The 24,125-nt window shown below is 46.1% G+C and overlaps 1 protein-coding gene across 11 annotated transcripts in view; it reads left to right on the forward strand.

Annotated features, from left to right (window-relative positions):
- The window catches only part of LOC135100682 (helix-loop-helix protein ngn-1-like), a 589,312-nt gene that overhangs the window by 539,876 nt on the left and 25,311 nt on the right, over nucleotides 1-24,125 (forward strand). For 8 of the 11 annotated variants that reach the window (XM_064003834.1, XM_064003835.1, XM_064003833.1 and 5 more), the window contains one exon: nucleotides 13,124-13,428. The exons of 1 other annotated variant lie outside the window; for it this stretch is intronic. In XM_064003834.1, coding sequence (XP_063859904.1) covers nucleotides 13,124-13,258 — 135 coding nt within the window. In that variant the 3' untranslated portion in view covers nucleotides 13,259-13,428. Of the gene's footprint in view, nucleotides 1-13,123; nucleotides 13,431-24,125 lie in introns of those variants that run through there. 2 more of the 11 variants (XM_064003846.1, XM_064003831.1) reach the window with 2 other exon arrangements.

Genomic DNA, 24,125 nt, shown 5'->3' on the forward strand with positions numbered 1-24,125 from the left:
TGGAGGGCTGAGGGTGTCAGGCTTGAGATAAGTGGACGCTGAGGTGGTGGGGGAAGGAGAGGGACGAGGGCGACAGGAGATGTAAGGACGCTGATCTAACAATTTTTTCGAACTACCTGTTCAAAGAACCCATTTAAGCTGGTCACGTGTATGAAGAAGAGGCAAAGACAGCAATAATGTACGTGCATTCGAGTGCTTGTGACACGGTCTGCAGGCTGAGTGCAGTTCCAGGAACGATTCAGGCACAAACTGGTTCAAGGTGTATGTAGCGCGGCTTACAAACGCGTATTATTTTTCACCTTTCATGTTGTAACGCAAACTGCCGAAGCGTGGCGGGGCAAGAAGAAAACCAATGTACCAGCATCTCCCCGCGGCCACGAGGACCTGGGCGACTGACGGAGCGAGGGGGAACATGAGACCTGTGAAAGGAAACTAAGAAAGAAGAAACTAGAACACTTTGTGGGTAAAGGAGGAAGATGAAAGAAGGCGGTTCACTGGGAACTTACTTCTTTTATGAATAAGAAACTGGTGTGACCCGCAACGATGCATGTCCCACCCACCATCTTCCTCCTCCTCCTCCTCCTCCTCCTCCTCCTCCTCCTCCTCCTCCTCTTCCTCCACCGCAAGCACCGCAGTTTATGGTTATGGGGTCGCACGAAGGCCGCAGGTTTTCCGGAGAGTAGACACGTACGGCAAAGTGTGTCCGGCGGTGCCTCACGCAGGCGCTTCCCCGTGTCCCAGGGCATCTCAGACACACACACACACACACACACACACAACATGGCGTGTGCTCGCGAGGGAGTGGAGGAAGGGATGAAGGAGAATAAGAATTTTGCTTTAGAAACTTCAAATCACTGCGTTAAAACCAGTTCGTAGTTCGTTAATTAAATGATGCAGTGCGTCTTGTGGTTTCCTCGTGTTTGCATTATATCACTTCTTCCATCACTTTTTTGAGGAGCGAGAGTCTCCTCCCTGCACGAAGGTGGACTCCTGTTGTATCTGGCGCGGTGCGGGGGTGTGGGTCAGGAGGGGGGGAGCTTTGTGGCGAGGCGTTTTAGCTTTTCTCGTTATGAAGTCCGTCCATTCTCATTATACAAAAGTGATAGCCTGGCACTTCCTGGCACTCGGCGCGTTCCCCTCGTCTGCACGTAAACATCGGCCTCTCCCCGTCGCGATGAGCAGAATGGCTGTAACGGTGCTGACAAATAGACATCACGTTGACGTCATGAGATATTTACCTGCTGGTTATACAGTATCTTGAAGGATAATAATCCTAATTGTCTTCTAATGTAGTAGAATAATATGTTCACAAGCAACACAAGCAACACTGTCTTTACAAAGCAGGTGTTCTCCAACCTAAGGACACAATTAAGATACTGGAGTGAACGATAGCCTACGGTGTGTCCACTCTGAGGTAAATCTACGTCTCCCTCATTGTTTTTTCAATAGTTTTACATTCATATTTGTTCGTATGAGCTTAACTACTACCCCAAAATATCACCTGACTTTCTTTTTTCCCTTTAATAGTCTGCATAGCCTTTTTATGATTAATATACTTCACAAAATTATTCATAATGGCAGTGAACGAATGTGTTGTTCTTACATTTGCCTGTTCACAAAGTTCAAAGAAAATTTTTCAGTCGTATTTTTTTTTTTTTTTTTTCAGCACGATGGCAGGAGCAGTGAGTGTGGCTGCAGGTTCCCCTCGCGAGATTAAGCTATCTAATCCTTGACATTTATGACATTTTATAATTACTAGAATTTTGCTTCTGGGTCTGCCGACCTGAGGGAGTGCAGGGGACCGCTCGGCACCTTGTTAGCGCTTCCTGGAAATCTTGTGCCGCGATGTTACACTTTTTACCGCCAGTCATCCTGCTAAATACTAGGGAACAGTGTGTGTGTGTGTGTGTGTGTGTGTGTGTGTGTGTGTGTGTGTGTGTGTGTGTGTGTGTGTGTGTGTGCGTGCGTGATTATTTTTCCCTGAAGAACCAGAAGCAATGCTGTTTTCTGGTAACATGTTTTTGTGCAGAAATTAAGCCAAGGCGTATCTCGTACATTTTTTCCACCGTCTCACATAACACGGAGTTCAGACTAATTGGTTGATAGATTAACGCACATTGCACGTTCATTTTTTTTTTTTTTCAAACGTGGCGTAATGTTGGCAAGCCTCCAGTCACCGAATTGCTTACTTATTAGCTTTGCGATGAAATATGCTGCCTGGTGCAAAACATCTTTTTTAACCAACATGCTGTTACTGATTAAAAAAAAAAAAGTTTATTTGTAGATATATTTTTGCTGTTCATTAATATCATAAATTGTCAACATATTTTATCGCTACATTTTTTTTGTGTTTTTTTGTTTTTTGTATGTCTTGCTGGTGTAGATTTTTTTACTATAAACTCGAAACGACGTATTTTCATGAAGGAACGTGTACCGAGAATTCAAGACGGAGATGTAAATTTTATCAGGACACAAACACCGGCGGACGACCAACCATGCACGCACTACTACTTGCATCAGCCTTCCTTTTATATTCCAATCCTCTGAGGCTACGTAAAAATTTCATGCGGTATTACGTCTCGCTAATTTTTCCCCCGGTCTTTGACTTCATAATCTCGTACAAGTTATTGTTAATTAACATTATAATACATAGTCTGCGAGGCTTCATATTTTCCTTCCCCTGTCGTCTTTTAGATCTTCCACCACAAGGCATTATGAACGTTAAAGGAGGTGGAGGAGGAAGAGAAGGAGGAGGAGGAGGAGGAGGAGGAGGAGGAGGAGGAGGAGGAAGAAGAGAAGGAGGAGGAGGGGAAGGAGTAGAATGAGGAGGCAGGGAAACTTGTGTATTGACGTAAAAACCAGGGTCAAACCAATGGCGAAGTGCAAGAGGAGGAAGAGGAAAGGGAAAAAAAAGAACAGGAGAATAGAGAGAGACAGGAAAGTGTGTATGTACGGGGAAAAAAACAGGGACTGGACCAGCGAGGAGGAGAAGAAAGGAGGAGAAAGAGGAAGAGGAGAGAAAACAGGAGGAGGAGAGGGCAGTAAGGGGAGAACAAGAAGGAGAGAGAAAAAAAGTTTCTATTGCCACAAAAAACAGGAACATGACCAGCAGTGACCAGCAGCGGCAAAGGGTGTGTGGGCGTGGTCACTCGGGCGGCGCACAGTGGCTCAGGAGACAGCGGTGGTTCGGAGCGTGGGTGTGAGGGTGCGTCAGTTCCAGCGCCTCGACCTGTGGGGCTCCCGTGTTGTGGAAAGTCACTGAGAGTGGGAAAAGAAATGGAAGGAGTGATGAGAGAGAGAGAGAGAGAGAGAGAGAGAGAGAGAGAGAGAGAGAGAGAGAGAGAGAGAGAGAGAGAGAGAGAGAGAGAGAGAGAGTTAAGGAGACTGATAAAACTTAAGTCATGGTGGTACGAACTTATTCTCAACTCCATATTAAACTATTTTCTCTTTATTCTTACCAAGAGAAAATGTCATCACGTTTTTCGAAGTCGCAAAAGTCGTCACAAGATGGAAATGTAAGAGAAAATACGGGGGAAAAAAGTGCACAGCAAAAACTCTGCAGCAAAACCTACGGAAGTTATCGCTCTCATTTCAATTTCCATCGTCTTTGAGTGTGACCTTGTTCGCCTTACATATTAACTCCCCAATACTAAGAAGTCACATGGATCTGCTCTCGTGGCTTACAATTCCTACTGATTTTCATTCCCTCGATGTAAGTTTTTTTTTTCTTATGGTTATACTTTTTTAAGCTGTTTCATTTGGGATTTTCATAGCCAAGAGTTTTGAGTTCTTAATAAGGTTCGTCTTCGTGCTGTGTTTTTTTCGTACACGAGTAATGACCACATGGCATATTGGTCGTATATTTTAATTACTGTGTGTGTGTGTGTGTGTGTGTGTGTGTGTGTGTGTGTGTGTGTGTGTGTGTGTGTGTGTGTGTGTGTGTGTGTGTGCGTGAGTGTGTACCCCTCACGCTCCCCCTCCCACCCCTTCACTAATTACCAGCCAGGCAATCAGACACATCTCATCCCAGGCGCCGCTGGAGGTGAAGAGGGAAGGTTAAAGGAAGAGGGAGGCAGCATGACCTGACCACCCTCCCTCGCACCCACCTCCCTCCGCTCGTGCCGGGGTCAAGGGTCACCACCTCATGTCGAAGTTGCCCCCATCCAGGAAAGGGCAAGTAACATACCTACCTTTTTTTTTTTTACCCACGTCTTTTCTTCTTTCCTCTCCTCTTTTTCTCTTCCTGTATTAAACATCCTTGAGTTCCCGGCTGTTTATTATCACTCTCTGTAAATTATCACCATTGTTGCTATTTTCTACAATCACTCACTGTCAGGCTGTCTAGTTCCTTTCTCTCCTTCACCTGCTGGAAAGGAATGCGATGTGAGGGGGAGCTACACCTTTCCCACACGCTCTACCTACCTACCTACCTACCTACCTGCCTGCCTGCCGCCTCCTCTCCTCCCCGCCAGCTTACCGTGAGAAGAATAGACGAACTCTCCATTTTGGCTAATTCTTCCGAGCATTAGCATTGCCTGCATTATTCTTCGCGGTAATTGGACGAAGGGGTGAGGGAAGAGTGAGGGGGAGTGGCAGAGGGAGCGGGGTGGCGGGAGAGGTACGAGAGGTGAGTGATGAGAGCTGCGAGTGAGAGATGGCCCTCGTGTGCTGGCCTATCCATTACCTGCAGCCGTAAAACACGAAAACCTTGCCGTGTTGGATGGTGGACTTATACCTGTTCGCTGATTAGCCAGGTGTCGCGCGGCCTCACCTGGATGACTGATTTGGAAATGTCCTCAGATTTGGTGTGACCGATAAAACACTAGTTACTTTTTTTTCTCCTTTTTTTTATTATTATTATTATTTTTTTTTTTTTTTTTTTTTTTTTTACCTCGTACCGTTTTATGGCGATGGCTTAAGAGGGTGTTCATGTTTCTCTCCGCGACCCGCCGGCTGGAATATGAATGTCGAAGGAATCCACATCAAGTTCCATACAAGTTTCTCGGTGCAGCAATGACTCAACTTTTCCTTATCTCCCTCGTTGTGACGTTCCCTCCATGCCAACCAGCCAAGGCTCCTGCACGTACCTACTCCCCTTTACTCACCCACCTTCACCCACTTTCACCCGACGCACTCCTGTTTGCCAGCACCAGACACACCCACCCTCACACACCCTCCCTTCTTCCCTCACCCTGCCGCTGACTCACGCGGGTTCATAATTACCATGTATAGAGAGAGGTATACACAGTGAGAGAGAGAGAGAGAGAGAGAGAGAGAGAGAGGACCACCCCAGCGCTAATCAGTAACTACGTACTCAGTGTAATCTGGTAATTATTGTTGTGTTGTCATGCATAATGTTCTTCTCCACAGCTCATGTAAGGGACGGGAAAGTAAGGAAGTAAGAGAGAGAGAGAGAGAGAGAGAGAGAGAGAGAGTCATGGAAGGAAACGAACTGTACATGGCAGTGGAATGAGAAGTAAATTGTAATAAAAAATCAAAGTTAGTTCATGACTCTCTCTCTCTCTCTCTCTCTCTCTCTCTCTCTCTCTCTCTCTCTCTCTCTCTCTCTCTCTCTCTCTCTCTCTCTCTCTCTCTCTCTCTCTCTCTCTCTCTCTCTCCGAGGTAAATGAGGAGAAATTAAAATGCAGCGAAGGAAGGAAAAAAGAAAGGAAGGGAGATAAAATAATGACAAATGAAAAGACAATGATTGATTGGCTAATTGACTGATAGAAATTTGGTGTTAATCGAAATAAGAAAAGAAAAAGAAAAAAGAAAAATTAATTGGTCTAGACAGGAGATGAAGGAGGAAGGCAAACAAAAGACGAAGAAGAAAGATGGAAAGAAAGAGAGGGATTAGAAGGAAGATGGAAAGAGAGGAAAGCAAAGAAGGGACGAAGAATAAAGATGGAAAAGTAGAGAATTATTATAAAGAAGAAGAAAGAAGAGGAAAAGAAAAACAATTGAAGAAGAAAGATGGAAAGAAAGAGTAAAATTATAAGGAAGAGGGATGAGTAAAATTATAAAGAAGAGGAAAGAAGAGGAAAAGAAACGAGAGACGAAGAAAGATGAAAAGGAAGAGAAGAATTAGAAGCATGAGGAAAGAGGAGGAAAGCAAACACGAGACGAAAAAGAAAGATAGAAATGAAGAGAAAGATTAGATAGAAGAGAGAGGAGAAAGAAAACAAGCAAGAAAAGAAGAAAGATGAAAAAGAAGAGGAGAAAGAGGAGGAAAGAAAGAAGAAGGAAGAAGAATAGGGGAGTGAAGATCGTGTGGCATAAGACCCATCCATCTCATAATCCGAGGCGAGGCAGGAGTGGCTCTCTCGGGGTCTTTAATAGTGGGATGATACGCCTTAATAACCCAACTCGCCCGCCGCCTCTTTAATGAACCTACCCTTTTTTTTTTTCCTCAACATTATGATAATTGCCAGCACCACGCACCCTCATTGTTCTCCCGCTGGTGGCTGACGACGATAATACGTGGGTTGTGTGGCGTCACTGTGGTGGTGGTGGTGGTGTTGGTGGTGGTAGTGGTGGTGTTGGTGGTGATGTGGTGGTGGTGGTAGCAACTTTCGTGGTAATAATGATGGGGGATGTCTTTTTTTCTTCTTTCCTGTGTAGATCCCCCCGGCGGTGATTATGGGGTCGGTGGTCGTAATTACACTTGTTTGTCGGTGTGTTTGTTGTCTCCTTTGAGAGCGATGCACGTAACTCGCAGCGCCGGAACGAATCGCCGTCAGACTTGAACGAGACTCTCGACGAGGACTGGACGCGAGGATTGACTTTTAAGGCAGACTGTACTGGAAAAGAATGGAACAATGTACACACCTGCTGGGAGTTTATTATTCCCACCAACGTGTCGCTTGACTCACAATTTGTTCAGTCATCCTCAAGAATATGTTTTCACGCAAGGAAAAACCGACCCGCGGCGATAAGACGACGAATAAATGTCGCTCGTTGAAGAAAATTGGTGATACTTAAGATCATGACATTATTTATTATTCTCGTGATCAGCGGCTTAAAAGAAGAAAAGCAGAGGAAGATTAACTACCATGGAGTTCACCAACTATCTATCTATCCATACATCTATCTATCTGTCTAGCTAGCTAGCTTTTATATATATATATATATATATATATATATATATATATATATATATATATATATATATATATATATATATATATATATATATATATATATATATATATATACTCGTATGTGTGTGTGTGTGTGTGTGTGTGTGTGTATGTGTGAGTTTATGCAAATATTCGATGTAGAAAAATACTCAATAAAGCTACAGTGAATACACGCGAGTCGTGACGCTTGGAGCAATGACGGCGTGGAATGTTATCTTTGGTGAGGGCAGAGAAAGACACTGTGATAACAAGTTCAAAAACAAATTAGCGGTAGAGGCAATGAAGATAAACGGTCTGACTGGAAGGGAATGTCGTGCGTAGCGCATTACACTGCTCATCTTTCTTCGCCTGTGCTTGCACTGAATTGGACGTGTGTTAGGAGGCCTGCGACTGCCGCCGGAGAGGGAAGAGGAGGAGGAGAAGGGCAGGGGAGGCTCGCCTTCAGGCCGGTGCTCGTAAACTCGCAGGCCGCCACAGATCAAGACTCAACATTCTCGTAACCCTGAGCTAACAAGACGAGCGCCATTTTTTCTACCGTTCCTTGAGATCGTAATATATCTCATTAGAATCTCACACTCTCTCGCTCTAAACTCGATCTGATATTTATGCGAGCCCTTGGTCACTGACGATAAAAGTGTTCAGTGAGCCGCGAGGGGCCACGCTGCCCCAACACTCCGGGCCGCGCGGCGACCAGGCCTCTCACTGAGAATTTATAGCTTGCTGCTCTCGTAAGGTCTCCATTTTACGGCTTTATGACACAGAAAACAAAAATATGCATTGAACGTGTGGCGCTTAGCTCAGCCTGTACATGACTCTTACCTGTAATTAAGTAGTATTTTGGTATTACGAAATGAAGGGACGAGACACTTGCCGTCGCCGGCTGGGTGTATCCCGTGACGCATGTGGCCGCGGCAGTCCAAATAGTGAGGCCAGGTGGGGGCAGAGGACTGGCTGGCCACCAACCCCGTGTAGAAACTTCGCACGTATATCATGCCTGCCTTACGCCGCCTCTCTCCCTTCCCCCCCTTCTCCTCGAGGCCCAGAAACTCCCTCATCGCTAAAAATACCAACATCGCTGAAGCAGTTCGCCTTAAGCTATTCAAACACCATAAAAAGTTTGCCTCATTTTAGTGCCGGCATTATTCTGGAGGCAGTATATCACAGCAACGAGGAAAAGATTCAGGATTACATTGCAGGAACAGATAGCAGGAGATTAAGTTTGTTTATAACGAGGATATCTGCTGAAACTACCTTGTAATACTACTTGTGAACCGTGTACTGAAAAAAAGAAGGGGTATCCTGAAACTACATAGGCTGCTTCGTCTGCCTCTCCCTCTGGCAACACGGCGGCAGGAATCATTGAGAAGAGAAAACCGCGTATATCTTAGAAAACGAGAAAATAACGAGGATGATAACTGTATTATAGACTACAAATCGTGCTGGAGGATCTTGGGGAGGGAATAACTTCAGTAATAATGATAAAAACGTAGTAATTATCAGAGGTCATTACGTTTCTCATTTAAAAAAGCAAGGAAAGCAAAGTTAAGTATGGACAATTGCACAGAAATTGAATAACACTATATAAGTCGGAGGGAGGAAGGAAGGAATAGCAAAAATCAGACACGATGTTGAATTTCACTTGTGAGTCTTTGCTGGGACTGACTTACCCTCCTGCCACCGCCCCAATATCCCCTGTCCCCCCTCTCTCTCTCTCTCTCTCTCTCTCTCTCTCTCTCTCTCTCTCTCTCTCTCTCTCTCTCTCTCCTCTCTCATCTCTCAGCTCCTCTCTCTCTCTCTCTCTCTCTCTCAGCATGAATGATTTGTCTGTGAGATGATCATTAAACGCTGACCAGATTTTTTAACAGCACTGTCCTCCTCCTACTCCTCCTCTATCATTCAAGCCGCCCCTGAACCCTCTTCCTCCTCCTCTTCTTCCACCACCACCAGTACTTTGCTTAATTTCTCTTATTTTTTCCTCCTCCTTCTCATCCCAGCCTCCACCATCACCATCATCATCATCATCATCACCAGCGATTCGAACCTCCCCCCGCGCACACTGTTTCGGAGCACCATCATGTGTCCAGCATCAGATTACGCCCTCGCTTAATTCCTGCTGGGGAGGAGGAGGAGGAGGAGGAAGGAGGGAGCGCCGGGAAAGTTATGTAGGAAGTGAGCAGGAAGGAGAGAGAGAGAGAGAGAGAGAGAGAGAGAGAGAGAGAGAGAGAGAGAGAGAGGAGAGAGAGAGAGAGAGAGAGAGAGAGAGAAGATAATTAGAGGGATGTTTCATTTTGTCTATGTTTTGCTAAAGAATCTGTCCGTCTTAATGAAGTTTGAGAAAATAAATGTATTAGATGTATAATGTTAGAGAACTAGTTTTTTTGTACGTGTGTGTGTGTGTGTGTGTGTGTGTGTGTGTGTGTGTGTTGTGTTGTGTGTGTGTGTGTGTGTACAGCAAAAGTAGAAGCAGATGCTCTCTCTCTCTCTCTCTCTCTCTCTCTCTCTCTCTCTCTCTCTCTCTCTCTCTCTCTCTCTCTCTCTCTCTCTCTCTCTCTCTCTCTCTCTTTGTCGCAGCAGGTAAGTTGAGCTAATGTGACCCAATGAGGCACCTCTGTTAATGGACTCGAGTCATTAAGATTGGCGGACTGTTGGACTATTTGAGGCCAGCTATCAGGGAGCAATCTTCTTTCCTCCTCCTCCTCCTCCTCTCCTCCTCCTCCTTTTAGCCCTATACAAACAGTTAGGAGAGAACCAGGTCAGCTAAATGAAGATCCGAAGATGCCTCGTGAAAGCTCCTCGATATTGGTACAGTATATTACTTCTCTCTCTCTCTCTCTCTCTCTCTCTCTCTCTCTCTCTCTCTCTCTCTCTCTCTCTCTCTCTCTCTCTCTCTCTCTCTCTCTCTCTCTCTCTCTCTCTCTCTCTCTTGTAAGGCATAGCTCATCTGCTTTCTCCATGTGAGAGAGAGAGAGAGAGAGAGAGAGGAGAGAGAGAGAGAGAGAGAGAGAGAGAGAGAGAGAGAGAGAGAGGGTAATTAATATGGGACAGGACAAACCATCCAGATAATGTGTCATACTGATTTCAAAGTTCCGTTTATCATAGTCTGGCGGCGCCGCAGTGTGCTTAACCGGAGAGAGCGGGTGAGTGGAGGGACGGGGCAGGTGTGTGGAGAGAGTGGAGGGAGAGGTGGAGGGAGGACGGAATGACAGGAGGCAAATAGGAGAGCACTGCAACTACAAGGGAAAGAAAGGGAGAGCTAAGAGAAAAGGAAAGAAAGAAGAGATTAGAGGAGAAAGTAAGTAAGAGAGAAAAGATTGGTACAGGGAAGAGAAAGAAGAGAAGAAAACGTGGATGGGAAAAATAGTTGAGTCCATCTCTATATTTGCTTTTGTTATACAGAGAAGGGAAGAGAGAAGGGAAGTGATGGGAAAGATCGAAAAGAAAAAATGAAGAAACGAAGTAGTAAAGTATTAAGTTGACCTCAACATTTTTTATTTGAATATTTTTACAAGAGAATTTCGTCAAAAATTCCTGCCGTAATTGTCTAGTAATTATAGCAACATAAGAAACGTGAATGAGAATTGAGAGAATGCGTCCGGGAACGTGTCGTCCGTCATGAATGAGCGGCCGCTACACAAGAAAAAAAAAATGTAATTAGCAAAAAATTCGATGGTGTTAATAGAGAGAGAGAGAGAGAGAGAGAGAGAGAGAGAGAGAGAGAGAGAGAGAGAGAGAGAGAGAGAGAGAACTTTACACACATTTTCTTCACCTGCATCATTCCCTATTCCTTTTCCTATCACCATCAAATCACACATTTCTCCCCCAAACTATCCCTTACCCTCACACACAAACACACACACACACACACACACACACACACACACAAATACCTCTCTCATCCTCCTCCTCAACCTCATCTTCCTCACATCTCCCATTCCTTCTGCCCTCCTGTTCTCCTTAACCCGCCAGCCAGCCAGCCAGCCAGCCAGCAGTCACACCCCTCTCCTCCCGACACACGACCCACTGAAATGAACCCTTGGGCCAGATAATTAGCATACGGGGGAAAGGCAGCCATTAGCGTGATCTACTCAAGTAATAAAGACCTCGGCGCTGACATACGGGTCCTCGCCACACTCCCGCCGACAGCTAATACCTGTCTCGTAATCCTAGCTGCATGAATATTTAGGCGCAGGTCAAGGCTGTGTACGTAAGCTTGTCGCACGCTTAGTAGTACAGGGAGGTGTCAAGTGGGGTGGGGGATGGGGTGTGTGTGTGTGTGTGTGTGTGTGTGTGTTGTGCTGGTTTCGCGTGTTGGTGCATTGAGAAGGGAAGGAGAGAGGAGGGAGAAGGGAGAGAGGTGGGGAGGAGTGAGTGGTAGGGCTAGAAGAGGAAAGAGAACCACGGTGCACAAGGAAGAAAGGAAAGAAGGGAGGAGCAAGAGAAGGGAGAGAAGTGGGGAGGGAGAATCGTGAAGGGAGTGTTAGCTGCGGAGGAGAAGGAAGGAGCGGTGATAGGTTCACATAAGTTTGCTCCTCTCACGAACTAAAGATAAACAAAATGAAAATAAGCCTTAAAAAAAGTAAGTATCTATAATTCGCAGCAGATTTCTGGCGGACGAGCAGGTAAGTAAGAGAGGAAGGAGGAGAGGCCAAGTGAAGTGAAGGAAGATGAGGTGGAATGCCCGCTCTGGGACACATCTCACATTCATGGTACACATCCAGTTCCATTCAGGATGCAGCGGTCACCAGGCGAGCGGGTCTGCAAGTTGCTTTCCTCGCTCGTGACGCGGAATTGAAATGAGGCGGCATTTTCTGACTCGCGTTTGCAGTCGTTTCACGTTTCGACTCCCAAATATGAAGCGTGTCAAGAGAAGTGACGTTGATGCCGCCACAGCGAACCTCCGCCTTCTTGACCCCCTCGTCCTGCAGCGGCGGGAGTGGGCGGCGTCTGGAATAGCGAAATAGTGCACGAGGTAATGAGTGAAACAATGCACGCGATGGTAAGAGATCAAGTTACATGGCATATATTAGTGTGCCCTTAATGTATTGACAAGTGCTTAGGTGGAGTGATGCAAGGGTAGTTATGGTGATTAGAGAAAGAATGCTTGAGATGGTGAATTGGTGAGTTTAGTTCAGTATTGCATGGGTGTATTGACTGGTGCTTCACTACGCGGCTTAGTGAGTGTATCATGTATGGTGAATGAGTGCGCTGGTTAATGAGTGGCAGAATGGATGGGATAGTGATATGGGCTAGTTAGTTACGTATTGCATGGGTTGGTGAGTCCATTGATGAAGTGCCAGGCGTTTCATTGAGTGACTAATGAATGAGAGACTGTATCGTGTAATGAACTGAAGCAGGATTCGGATTCAGTGACGCTTCACGTTCGTTCTTTTGCATGATAACGAGAGAGAAGAAATAAATCGAGAAATATAATGATTTAACGATTGTAGAAGCCAATACATAAGAGAGAAAATGTGTGAGAGTTCTTCAGTGAACGGCCATGAAGGGAAAGCCAACCAGCCAGCCAGCCACATTCCGTCCAGCGCCTCACATTTAAGGGAAGGCGAATTTCAGGCGTTCCTCCCTTCCCGCGTACATTAGGTGTGCTGTAATATTCTCCCTGGATCCCGCGTGGCGTCTGCGGCCTTCGAGCGGGTTAGGTTTTCATGTCTACGATTCCAACGAAATTTACAAACGCGCCGTGAATGTTAGCGTAAATATTTGATGCACGCCTAAAATACAACGCAGGTATGAGGCGAGCGTGTGTGGGAGAGCACAGGATAAACACAGGAGAATTGTGAACGCGCAGGAAGAATAACAGAGAGAGAGAGAGAGAGAGAGAGAGAGAGAGAGAGAGAGAGAGAGAGAGAGAGAGAGAGATGCACTAATAGTAATCAGTTCTTGTCTCGGGCTGGAGTGCGGAGTGCTGCAGGGGCTCAGGTGGGAGCTCTTTAACAGCTACCTAATCCGCCCTCCGTTTCTTGCAGGTGGCCGTGTTTTGGGCGAGGCAAGGCGAGGCAAGACTAGCGACAGCACAGGAGAGAAGTGCCCCGGGTATGTGTGAGGTTTTTGCAGTGACATTGACATACCATCCAACAAGGGGGAGGTGGAGGCGGTGCTGATGTTGGCGGAGGAGCAGGCAGGCAGTAGTAGTAGTGGTGGTGGTGGTGGTGGTTTAAGTGGGGAGTGATAAATTCCTGGTGAAGGGACAGACAATAAATGTTTGTGTTGTAAGCGGCGCAGGGACTTGAAATCGTAGTTTCTTCTTTTTTCCTTTCCTTTTTTTTTTATTACGTGCTGGAGTTTGTTCGATAGTGAGTTGCGGGTAGCGGGGGGAGGAGGACGGGGAGGAGGGGATCGTTGTGGCAAAACTTTTAGCAATTTCTTGATCGGAAAGTATTCTCTTTACACGCTCACAAAAGACGCGCGGAAGGGAGGGAAGATATACACTTACGTTCACCCTTGCAAGTGTGTCGAGAGCGTGAGGTTGGGGGCAGTGGCCAGACACACACACACACACACACACACACACACACACACACACACACACACACACACAGACAGACAGACACAGGGAGTTAAAAAGGTAAAGACGTAAAGAAGCAACAAAAGAACCCATTCGTCTTGAACAAACTGCAGGCAAGCACAGAGGCAGATACCACGTAAAAAAGGGTAAAAAAATAGTGTTCCTGCTCGAACGAACCTGCGATCATTATCTGCACACATATAAGGGCTGCCGCTTAACAAGTTGTCAGCTTGTATGCGAAGAAGGTGACGAGGAAGCACTGATTGAACACTACTTCCGTCAGGTGAGTGTTCGCACCTCGGCCCCTCAGAGGAACCAGGACGTGATGGCTGTAAAGGAACAGTCATGGCCAATAGTCGCGCAGCATAACCACTCACACCTCCTCTGTGTTTAACGTTTTTCCTCGCCCTTGAAAGTCTTGTGATCTGCTAAGAATCTATCAATTATCAGCCTGTCGATCAGAGAAGCTTAGATTGAGATAAGACGTAAAACACTGGGAGTGAGGGTGGAAAGTTATTCGATTTGTGACCTCGACTATACGAATGGAGCAGCGGGGCGAGTTAAGACGGGCCAGACGAGGACGGCAAGGGCACGGCACAAACACAGGGACGGCAGCAGAGCAGCTTGTCGTGTTGGCTGTGCCGTTCGTCTCCGTTCATTGGAAGAAGCACATGTCGATTGAGAGAAAGAGTGACTCGCGAATCATGGTCATAACATCCTTAAGTACAACGTTGCTTTATGACGAGGATCGTTTGCCGCACAGTGTTCCATGTGTAATTACGTGAAACGTGGAAGTAATGAGGGAAATTTTCCTCTGTCAGGAATAATTTAGTGGGAAGAAGCTGTGTGGCATCTGGCAGGGGGAGCTAATGGCGCACCTTTTATGGCGTAAATGTTTAATTAATGTGTGGAGATTTTCGCCTTCTGTGCTTGGGGAGGACTGGGCCGCCTTGGTGCACTGAGGGAGGGCGCTGCGTGAGGCCCGTCTGTCGCTCAGCTAAGGAGGGGAAGGAACGAGAAGGAATGGAAAAGGAATGTGACGGTGGGAAAAAAGAAGAAACAGGAGCTAGGGACAGAGAAAGAAAAGGAATAGGAAGAGCATGAAGAAATAAGGAGCATAAATCAAAGATAACAGAGAACGAGTGAGGAAACGGAAATGGAAAGGAAGGAAAGTAAAAAGTACGGGGCAGAAGAAAGAAAATGATAAGAGAACGGGATAATAGTAAAATATAAAGAACAAAAAATAATGAAGAAAATGAGAGGAGTGATGGGAGAGAGAAAGGAAAGACATGAAAGAAATAATGAGCGAAAGAAAATGAAGGACACTAAGAAAGTAACAGAAAAGAGAGACAAGGGAGAAGAACGAACAACACGGAGGATCAAAACAACGAGCGACTCACGACTGGAGAGGAAGACAACAAACAGCACAAGTCAGGCCCAGCAGCTCGCCTCTCTACACCTGCATCCTCTGCTCGTTCCTGATTCCCCCATTTTTATTTGTCTCCGGGCCACTGAAGATCACACTGGAAGGTCGCACTAAAGGTCACATGAGGTCAAGTCGACACACACGATTGCCTCGAGTTTCAGCAAGATTTTTCCTCTCTTAGGTTGTTTTGAGGCTGCCTTGGGGAACACTCAGGACCCCGGGGTGAGGCGCTGTGCTGTGTTTGGTGGGACGTGTGCCGCGGCTTTGGGTTTTCACTTCCTAAACTCAAGTACCTTAAGCCAAATGATTGTCTCTCTCTCTCTCTCTCTCTCTCTCTCTCTCTCTCTCTCTCTCTCTCTCTCTCTCTCTCTCTCTCTCTCTGAGGCGTTATCGTCCCCGCCTGAGCCCCACAGTCTCCTGGTCGCCTGGTTGCTACAGCGCCGGTTAGTCTTTTTTGTGCTCGCTTCTTTCAACCTTGTCTGTCAGTTGACGAGGTGAAAATAGTGTGTGTTCTCCCTCAGGCGCGTGTCCGACCCCGCCCTTTCTTGCCGGGCGCGGGTCGCGGCTGTCAGTTGATGATAAATTGTAGAGGTAAAAACAGTCCAATAATACTGTTTAAGTGGTGAGAACGTCTTATGCGGTGGAGGAGATCTTAATCTGGTGACAGGTGCGCCTCTAGCACTCAGGAACACGATGAAGGAATCAATAGACCAGGTAGCTTTCAGCAGCGCCTTCAGGATCGCTTCCTGGAATTTATAGAAGTGCGTGCCTCAGACTTACGTGTTTCCCAAAATATTACACCGCAAACCTTACGTATGTATACAATATAATACACACAAACACACACACACACACACACAACACACACACACAGAGAGAGAGAGAGAGAGAGAGAGAGAGAGAGAGAGAGGAGAGAGAGAGAGAGAGAGGAGAGAGAGAGATGAATATAATGATGTAGATATAAATGAATAAACATAAATATTCTTCCCGAAATTTTTAATCACTTCCTATTTGCAGATTTTCAATTTCTGGATATCTTTCAGTCTATCTATCTGTTTGTGTATAATATATATATATATATATATATTAATATATATTATATATATATATATATATATATATATATATATATATATATATATATATATATATATATATATATATATATATAATGTACACTGATCCTGTAGTGTATTTCCCAGCGATGACAGTAATATCTTTGCCCATGATACCCAGATATCCTATCCACCTTATAATTTACCTCATCCCTCGAGTCCAAAGATTTCTGGTACTTGATTTTCTATTTTCAAAGTAGTTTATTTTTTTTTATCCTAAGTCCAGGAGTGGGGAAATTTATTTCCCCGCCTTGTACCACAGCGTCGCTGTGCCTCCTATCTGCGAGAGGAAACTAAATAGTGTTTTGATATTTAAGTGAAGTGAGGGATGCTTGGGCGTAACTGGCAGGAGAGTTATTTGGAGCAGAAGCAGGGTGAGGCCGCGCTGGTCTCCTCCCACGTCAGCACGCCAGCACACCTCCAGGCCTTGAATACAGTGGCGTTGCGTCAGACTCAACGAGGTGATTTGTTTTGCCCTCCTGTGGTGTCTCTGTTCCTCCACCCTGTCTGCCACGACTTGTGGCAACACTTAACATTTGCATCTTCTTCCTCCTCCTTCCCCTCCTCCTCCTCCTCCTCCTCCTACTCTATCCCCTCCTCACGTCTACATTCAAAGAACACTAAAATTTAATCGTTCTCGTTCCTTTTTGCTTTTAGCAATGATGGAGAATTACAAATATATATAACCCCAGAAATTACAAAAATCCTCGTGTTTCTTCGAGTATGAGAAGTCTCTTAGTTTCTTGGAAAATTTCTTAATTCCTTCACTCATCAGGGTTCACGCGGCTCATTCCTGTCGGATAAAATTGGCTAGAAACCTCAGTTTTTCCCCTTTGTTTTTGTACCGCTTCGATCAAGCCGCAAAATGGTTCGGGGGTCGTAGAAATGCTCGGGTTCTGACGAAAGGAAGGCGGCCGCTGGGGGCAGTGTGAGGTAAATCGCCGCTAACTCCAGGTCTTCAGGTTTGTTTAGTGCCCGGGATTAAACTTGGCTGTCAGCGGTGTGGTAAATGTCGGCAGGACGGTGATGGCGGGGGAGGTGCGCTTCACAGGCAAGGGAGGGACGGAGGGATGGAGGGGAGAAGCGGGAGAGAAGAACTGACGAAAGGCGAAACAGGAACAGCAGTCAAATGACAATGATACATAGGAGAATAAGAGAAAGAGAGCGGAGGTAATACGAGAAAGAGAGAGAGAGAGAGAGGAGAGAGAGAGAGAGAGAGAGAGAGAGAGAGAGAGAGAGAGAGAGAGAGAGATAAAGGAAGTAATTAAAGATGCCTAAACACAGACAAGAATGAACCGAACACATGAGGAGAGACGTACAGAACACGCGGGCAGAGAGCAACACGGGAGGGACAAGGCGCGGCGGAGTAGAGCACCAGGCAGCTGAGGGGACCTGGGCCCACACGGCAGGAGGCAGCCGCGGCACACCTCACCGCCGCCTCGCCGCCTTTCCCACATCGCCTCTAAATCAATTCCGCAGTGCGAGACGACAGCCTCTTGAGTGCTGGCGTGCGGCGAACCTCACGCAACAGCCCAGCCTGCAGATTCCTGTCCCCCCACTCTCCGCCTCTCTCTCTCTCTCTCTCTCTCTCTCTCTCTCTCTCTCTCTCTCTCTCTCTCTCTCTCTCTCTCTCCTCTCTCTCTCTCTCTCTCTCTCTCTCTCTCTCTCTCTTCTACAGCCTCCCTCTCTCTGATACGAAATCTTGCAGCCTTCCTTTTCTACTTAAGGTTTTTCTTACTTGTCCAATTCCCATCTTCCTTAACTCCCTCTCTTCCCTCAGATCCTCTCTCTCTCTCTCTCTCTCTCTCTCTCTCTCTCTCTCTCTCTCTCTCTCTCCTCTCTCTCTCTCTCTCTCTCTCTCTCTCTCCCCCTTCTTCTTCTTCTTCTTCTTTTTCTTTTTCTTTTTTTTTTTCTTCTTCTTCTTCTTCTTCTCCTTCTCCTTCTCCTTCTTCTTATTATTATTATTCTTCCACAGCTTCGTTCCTCTTTGATACGGAATCCTTCAGTTTTCTTTCCTACTTCAACTTCTTTTTGCCCTTCTACTTTTTTTTCCTTAACTCCCCCTCTCCTTCCATCTACTCCCTTCCCACTCATCTGCTCCCTAATTATCTCATATGCTTTCTTTTCTTCCTTTTTATTTTTCAAATTATTGGCATGGTCCCTTCTAACTTTTCTTTTTTTCTCTCTCTATCTCGGTTCCTTCTCTTGCTTTGCTTCAGTCTTCTTTCAACTCTCATATTCCCAAACTCTTATCTAACTATCCCTTTTCTAACTCTTCGTATTGCATTTGCTGTCCACATTTTCTTTTAAGTCATTTTTCCTTCCAGTGCATGTTGTCATTTCCTTGCTTCTGTACCATCACCTTTATCATTTTTGTTCATATTTCCTTGCACACTTTACAACTTTTCGCTTTTATTACTCTCTCTCTCTCTCTCTCTCTCTCTCTCTCTCTCTCTCTCTCTCTCTCTCTCTCTCTCCTCTCTCTCTCTCTCTCTCTCTCTCTCTCTCTCTCTCTCTCTCTCTCTCTGCTCTTGCTAACTGAGACTTTCATTTATTTTTTTTTTTCAAGGCTCCGTTGATACAGTTGTTCTTGTAGCAGTTATACCTTCGCTATCAGATGAAGTTAATTATCTTTTTCCCTCTACTTTATTGTGTCTGATTATATCTCATCGACACAAGAAAGATAATGCTTTTTTTGTTCTTTTCTCTTTCTTTTTTTCCCCAATACAAGGTTCCATTTCATGCCAGTTATTGTAATTGGATGTTTCTATTTTGTATCCTTGTATGAACTGGATTGTGGATTTTGCATGCCTTTTTTTTTTTTTTTTTTTTGGCAAAGGGAGATAATGTTACTATTTTCTCTATGTGGTATTTATCCTCGTGTGGGAGACACTGGATAGTTACTAAGGGCGTAAGGAGTGTGTGTGTGTGTGTGTGTGTGTGTGTGTGTTGATAAAAGTAAGACAAACGAATATTAACAAGTTAATAAACATGAATATTTGCTACACGCTGCTAATTTCTCTCTCGTCTACCGAAATAGATAAAAAATTAAGAAACACGAGAATATGTATACAAGGATCAGTGTGTGTGTGTGTGTGTGTGTGTGTGTGTGCGCGCGTATTTAAGCCTCCGTAGGGGTTTACCATTCTGTATTATGATTGGGGAACGAGGAGGAGCAAGATGGGGAATGAACGGTGATTGAAGATAGGAGGGGGGTAGACCTGAACGAGGAAAGGGAAGGGAAGGAAGGGTTGGGGGGACAGAACGCACAGAACAAGGGGTCGGCAGGGGGCATTTCACGTCCTGGGCAAACCTAAACCTGTTCCGCCATTTACAAGTTTTACAGCGCACGTGAATGAAAAAATAATATATAGTCCATTGCTGAGATAGAGATCGGAGAGATGGATGGACTGATAAGACAAAGAGTGGAGTACCGTACTGCAAAGGTGTGTTTACCATCGCCTCTCTGGGAAGGTGATTAGGGCTAGGTGTGCAGGTGTGTGTGCGTGGGGGGGTTAAGACACTGATGGAAGCCTGAGTGTGTGTGTGTGTGTGTGTGTGTGTGTGTGTGTGTGTGTGTGTTTATTTGTTTGTGTGCCTATCTATCGATCTGTCTGCCTATCTATCTGTCTCTCTACTTCTATATATCTGTCTTCTCTATCTGATGACCGCCTTTCCTGGCTGTCTGTCTGTGTGCTGGCTGTTGAACAAAGAAAATGTTGAGAAGGCTATAGACAGACAAACAGAAAGGGAGACAGAAAGAAACATGCAAGTATTCAGCCAGTTAGACAGGAAGTAACAAGCACGCAAACAGACAGACAGAAGGAGACTAGAAACGCGAATAGATGTTGGTGGAAGTGCCGCGGCGTGTAAAGTATACAGGAAGAAACTAAACCACAAACAAGAATTCTACCAGTTTTTGCGTGTAATGTAATAAGCCATTAGTGTGAGCAGCGTGCAGCGTGCGGCGAGGCAACAGGTCGATACACCCCGCGTGGCCAGGCAGGGTCGTTATGGCTTGCGCGGTAATGTTCGTGCCTGGAGTTTGCTACGCTTGGGTTCGATCCCCGCCAGCCACAACCCCTCCTCCTCCCCTCTATAACCGATTACCTTCCTGATTTTGCTTGTTCCAGATCAGTGTCCTCCATTTCCAGAAAAATAAATAAATAAATATATGTAATAACGCGCCACAAACTTCACCTAGGTGTGTGGAATAGAATCGCCTGCAAAGAACATGGCGGTGGATACTGGAAGCTTCTCATCTGGAAAGAAAGACGCTGGGAAAATGAAAACTGTTTATTTTTGTAACGAAAAAAGAAGAACCGGGGAGAGAAAAATATTGTAGTGTATATCAAGCTTAAGAAAACTGGCATTTTTACGCTTGACGATTATATTACATTTTTACACTTCAGTACAACACTCGTGTACTTTCATCTCGGTCCCCTCGCTCTCTCACGACGGCGCGGCGGCCTCGTGAGAGCAGGAGGAGCAAAGGGGAAAAATTACACTTAAACATTATCCAAGGAATGCTGGTGTAGTAAAACATTTCCTTGTTAATTTTATTGTGTTGGAAAATGGTGGTGTAATATCCAGAATTGAATTAATAGTGATACAGATGATGCACAGCCTATTTGTGCAGACCTCGCCTGACCCTGGGACAGACGCACTTTTTTAAAAACCCTCCGCTTGCCACAAAATTGACTCGTGCCGTGAGGAAATTCTCGCCGCGCTCTCTGGGCTGCGGGGGAGAGTTAGTGCTGCCTCGTGACGCCACGCAGGTGTTTAGCAGATATAATTTTGGAACATTTCTTACAAAACGAACAAACATAGAGTTTTCTGCGTCTTTTTAGATGAGAGAGATAGAGAGGAAAAAAAGATAATAAAAAGATCACACACAGGTCTAGCACACAAGATCACACACAGGTCTAGCACACACACACACACACACACACACACACACACACACACACACACACACACACACACACACACACACACACACGCGCGCGCGCGCGCGCGCGAATATACATGAATAAAAAACATACATACCGTAGTCAGAATATGAAGAAATTGGTGTTTAATCATCCTCGTTTTCAGCCTTTCTTTCTTCATCTTTTTAAGTACATATATATTTACTCTTTATCCTCCTCCTCCTCCTCCTCCTCCTCCTCCTCCTCCTCCTCCTCCTCCTCCTCCTCCTCCTCCTCACCTGCTCCTCGCCCCACACAGCCCCAGGTCGCGGTGAGCCATCCAAACAGGTAATTACTCGGCACAACATGATTTACTGTAGAAATTCCTGGACAAGACAAGACTCGTCGCGACCTTTCCTCTCAGTTAGGCCGCCTGACCCTCCCCGCTCCCTCCTACCTCTCTTTGACCTCGCCCCAACATGACCACCTGCCTCATCAACTCCGCAAGCACACTAACCACTGACCACATCGCACGCCGCCAAAATTCCCCTAAATCTTCCGTAAATTTGAACCTTCCTTCGTCTATCGTTCATCCTGCCATCCGAACCTTCATTCATCTTTCTATTTACCTTTCCTTCTTCGTTATGGCGACTCACTGAACTCTCTCTCTCTCTCTCTCTCTCTCTCTCTCTCTCTCTCTCTCTCTCTCTCTCTCTCTCTCTCTCTCTCTTCTCTCGGGTATTTATTTTATTTACCTTTCACTCTTTGTTCGTTATCCTGTAAAGTATATATTTTTATTTCTTTCCTCAAGCCTCTCTCTCTCTCTCTCTCTCTCTCTCTCTCTCTCTCTCTCTCTCTCTCTCTCGCTCTCTCTCTCTCTCTCTCTCTCTCTCTCTCTCTCTCTCTCTCTCTCTCTCTTCCTTTTCTTTCACTCAGCCTCTCTTTCATTTAATTTTTGCCTCTTATCTCTCATATCTTCTCTCTCTCCCACTTCCCATTTCCCGTGTCTTGCTTTCTCTTTTGCTTCCTTTTTGTCGTTTGTTGCCTTTCCTTCTTTATTTACCCTTCTCTTTCTGTCCTTCACTTCCTATCTCCGTTCCTCACCTCTTCTACAGCGAGAGAGTGGAGTGAGAGAGCAAGTTATTCCGTGCGATACAAGCGAGGTATGTCGTGTGTTTCAGGGGAAGGAGGTGGGAGGGGACGAGGGGGCGAGGGGACGAGGGGGCGAGGGGACGAGGGGGCGAGGGGACGAGGGGGTGAGGGGGCGAGGTTCATGCAACACTCCTGCCCCTTAGGCCACGGATGCTGTAGGAGGGGCAGGGGGACAGGGAGGGGGAAGATGAAGAGGAAGAGGTGAAGCAGGTCATTTGCTATGTAGGAGGAGTAAAAGGAGGAAATAGAAGAAGAAGGCGAAGAAGAAGAATGAAGGAGCAGGAAGAGGAGGAAGCAGAAGGTGAAGGAGAATGAGAGAAGATGTAAGAAGAATAAAAGAAGTTGAAGTTATCGAAAAAGACGATAAAAATATTAAAAGGAAAAAGTTAAGAGAAGTAAAGAGAGAGAGAGAGAGAGAGAGAGAGAGAGAGAGAGAGAGAGAGAGAGAGAGAGAGAGAGATCGGCCATCACAGTTCATCCCTTGAGCATGTGGCCGAGCTTTTCCTTCCTTCAGACGTCATGGCTCAGATCTTTATCTAAATTCACCTCCTTGATGAGCTTACTCCTTCATTCGCACCTGCCAAAACAGTTAAACGCAGAACCTTTCCCGCAGTCAACATTTTTTTTGAGAGGAAATTAAGCAAGCTTTCTTTTATTAATTCTTTGTAGCCCATGACCAGCATCATTCACGCTAACAAAAACTGGCGGAGGGAACAAAACAATAAACTTCTGACCCACATTAATAAGACATATACACACAAGCAATGGCACAGAGCTCACGTCGCGGCAGGATCTGTGCATGTGAGGTACGATTATGATGGAGGATTTGGGCCGCCTCCCTTGCCTCGATCCCTGACTCCCTGGCGCGGCGGCGAGAGGAGGGCGAGGGACAAGAAGCCTCCTCCTCGTGCCGGCAGCGTGTTTACAGTGACGTCATCCGGGCGGCCCCTGCATCGCCTCAGCCCGACACCTTCGTAAACACTCATCCGCGGACTAATAAGGGAAAGGCAGGCAGGTCGCGTGCTCTTTTAGCCTCACGTCTTTTGCCTCCGAGCGCTTTCAGTCACTCGCTCGATCTCATCTTACTCTCGCTTTAATGGATCCCGTGTTCGTCCGTGTGTTTATCCGCGCGTCTTGGGGAGTGTTGGCGCGCGAGTACTTTCTATCCTCTCTTCTCCCTCTCCCCCCTCAACCTTTTCACTTAGTTCCCTTTGGCGTTCAGATGATATCCCTTCTCTCTCTCCCTCTCCATTCCTCTCTCCCCTCTTCTACTCCCCCATCTTCATCAGTGACCTCTATTATCACCGCTGACCCCTGGCACCCCGCGTGAACCCGCCATATCTCGCTAGCTCGTCCTCCTTCCTCCTCCTCCTCCTCCTCCTCCTTCTCTTCCTTCTTCCCCCAGACCTGTCACACTCATCGGCTCGTGACGGCTTCGTAACGGTGACGTGACTGTTTGTTATTAAGTTTTCGTCTCCCTGCGTGTTCAGTGCTGTCCCGCTCCCTTCGCATCAGTGTTCACGTGGAGTTAATGCCTGTCTGTGCCTCTCGCTAATTACATTTTTTTCCTTTAATTAATTAGCCATTGGGGATTTCACGGTGCAAGTTCCGATTATTCATTTATTGGCATTCATCGTTTGTTGAAAGTGATTCTGCGTCCTCCCTTCCTCTTTCTCCTCCTGTTCTTCTGCCTCCTCTTACTCCTTCTCTTCCTAGCATTATAGGTGAGCGTCGGGTGAGCGTCGTCCGTCACACACCAGCACTGTCATTAGCGTGTGATTGACTCTGCTAATTGCTCCTCCTAATTACCGTTTAGCGACAGTAATCTTTGCCTTGTTATTAGAACATTTACCCGAAGAT

The sequence above is a fragment of the Scylla paramamosain genome, chromosome 5, assembly GCF_035594125.1.
Source record: "Scylla paramamosain isolate STU-SP2022 chromosome 5, ASM3559412v1, whole genome shotgun sequence".
Lineage (NCBI taxonomy): Eukaryota > Metazoa > Arthropoda > Malacostraca > Decapoda > Portunidae > Scylla > Scylla paramamosain.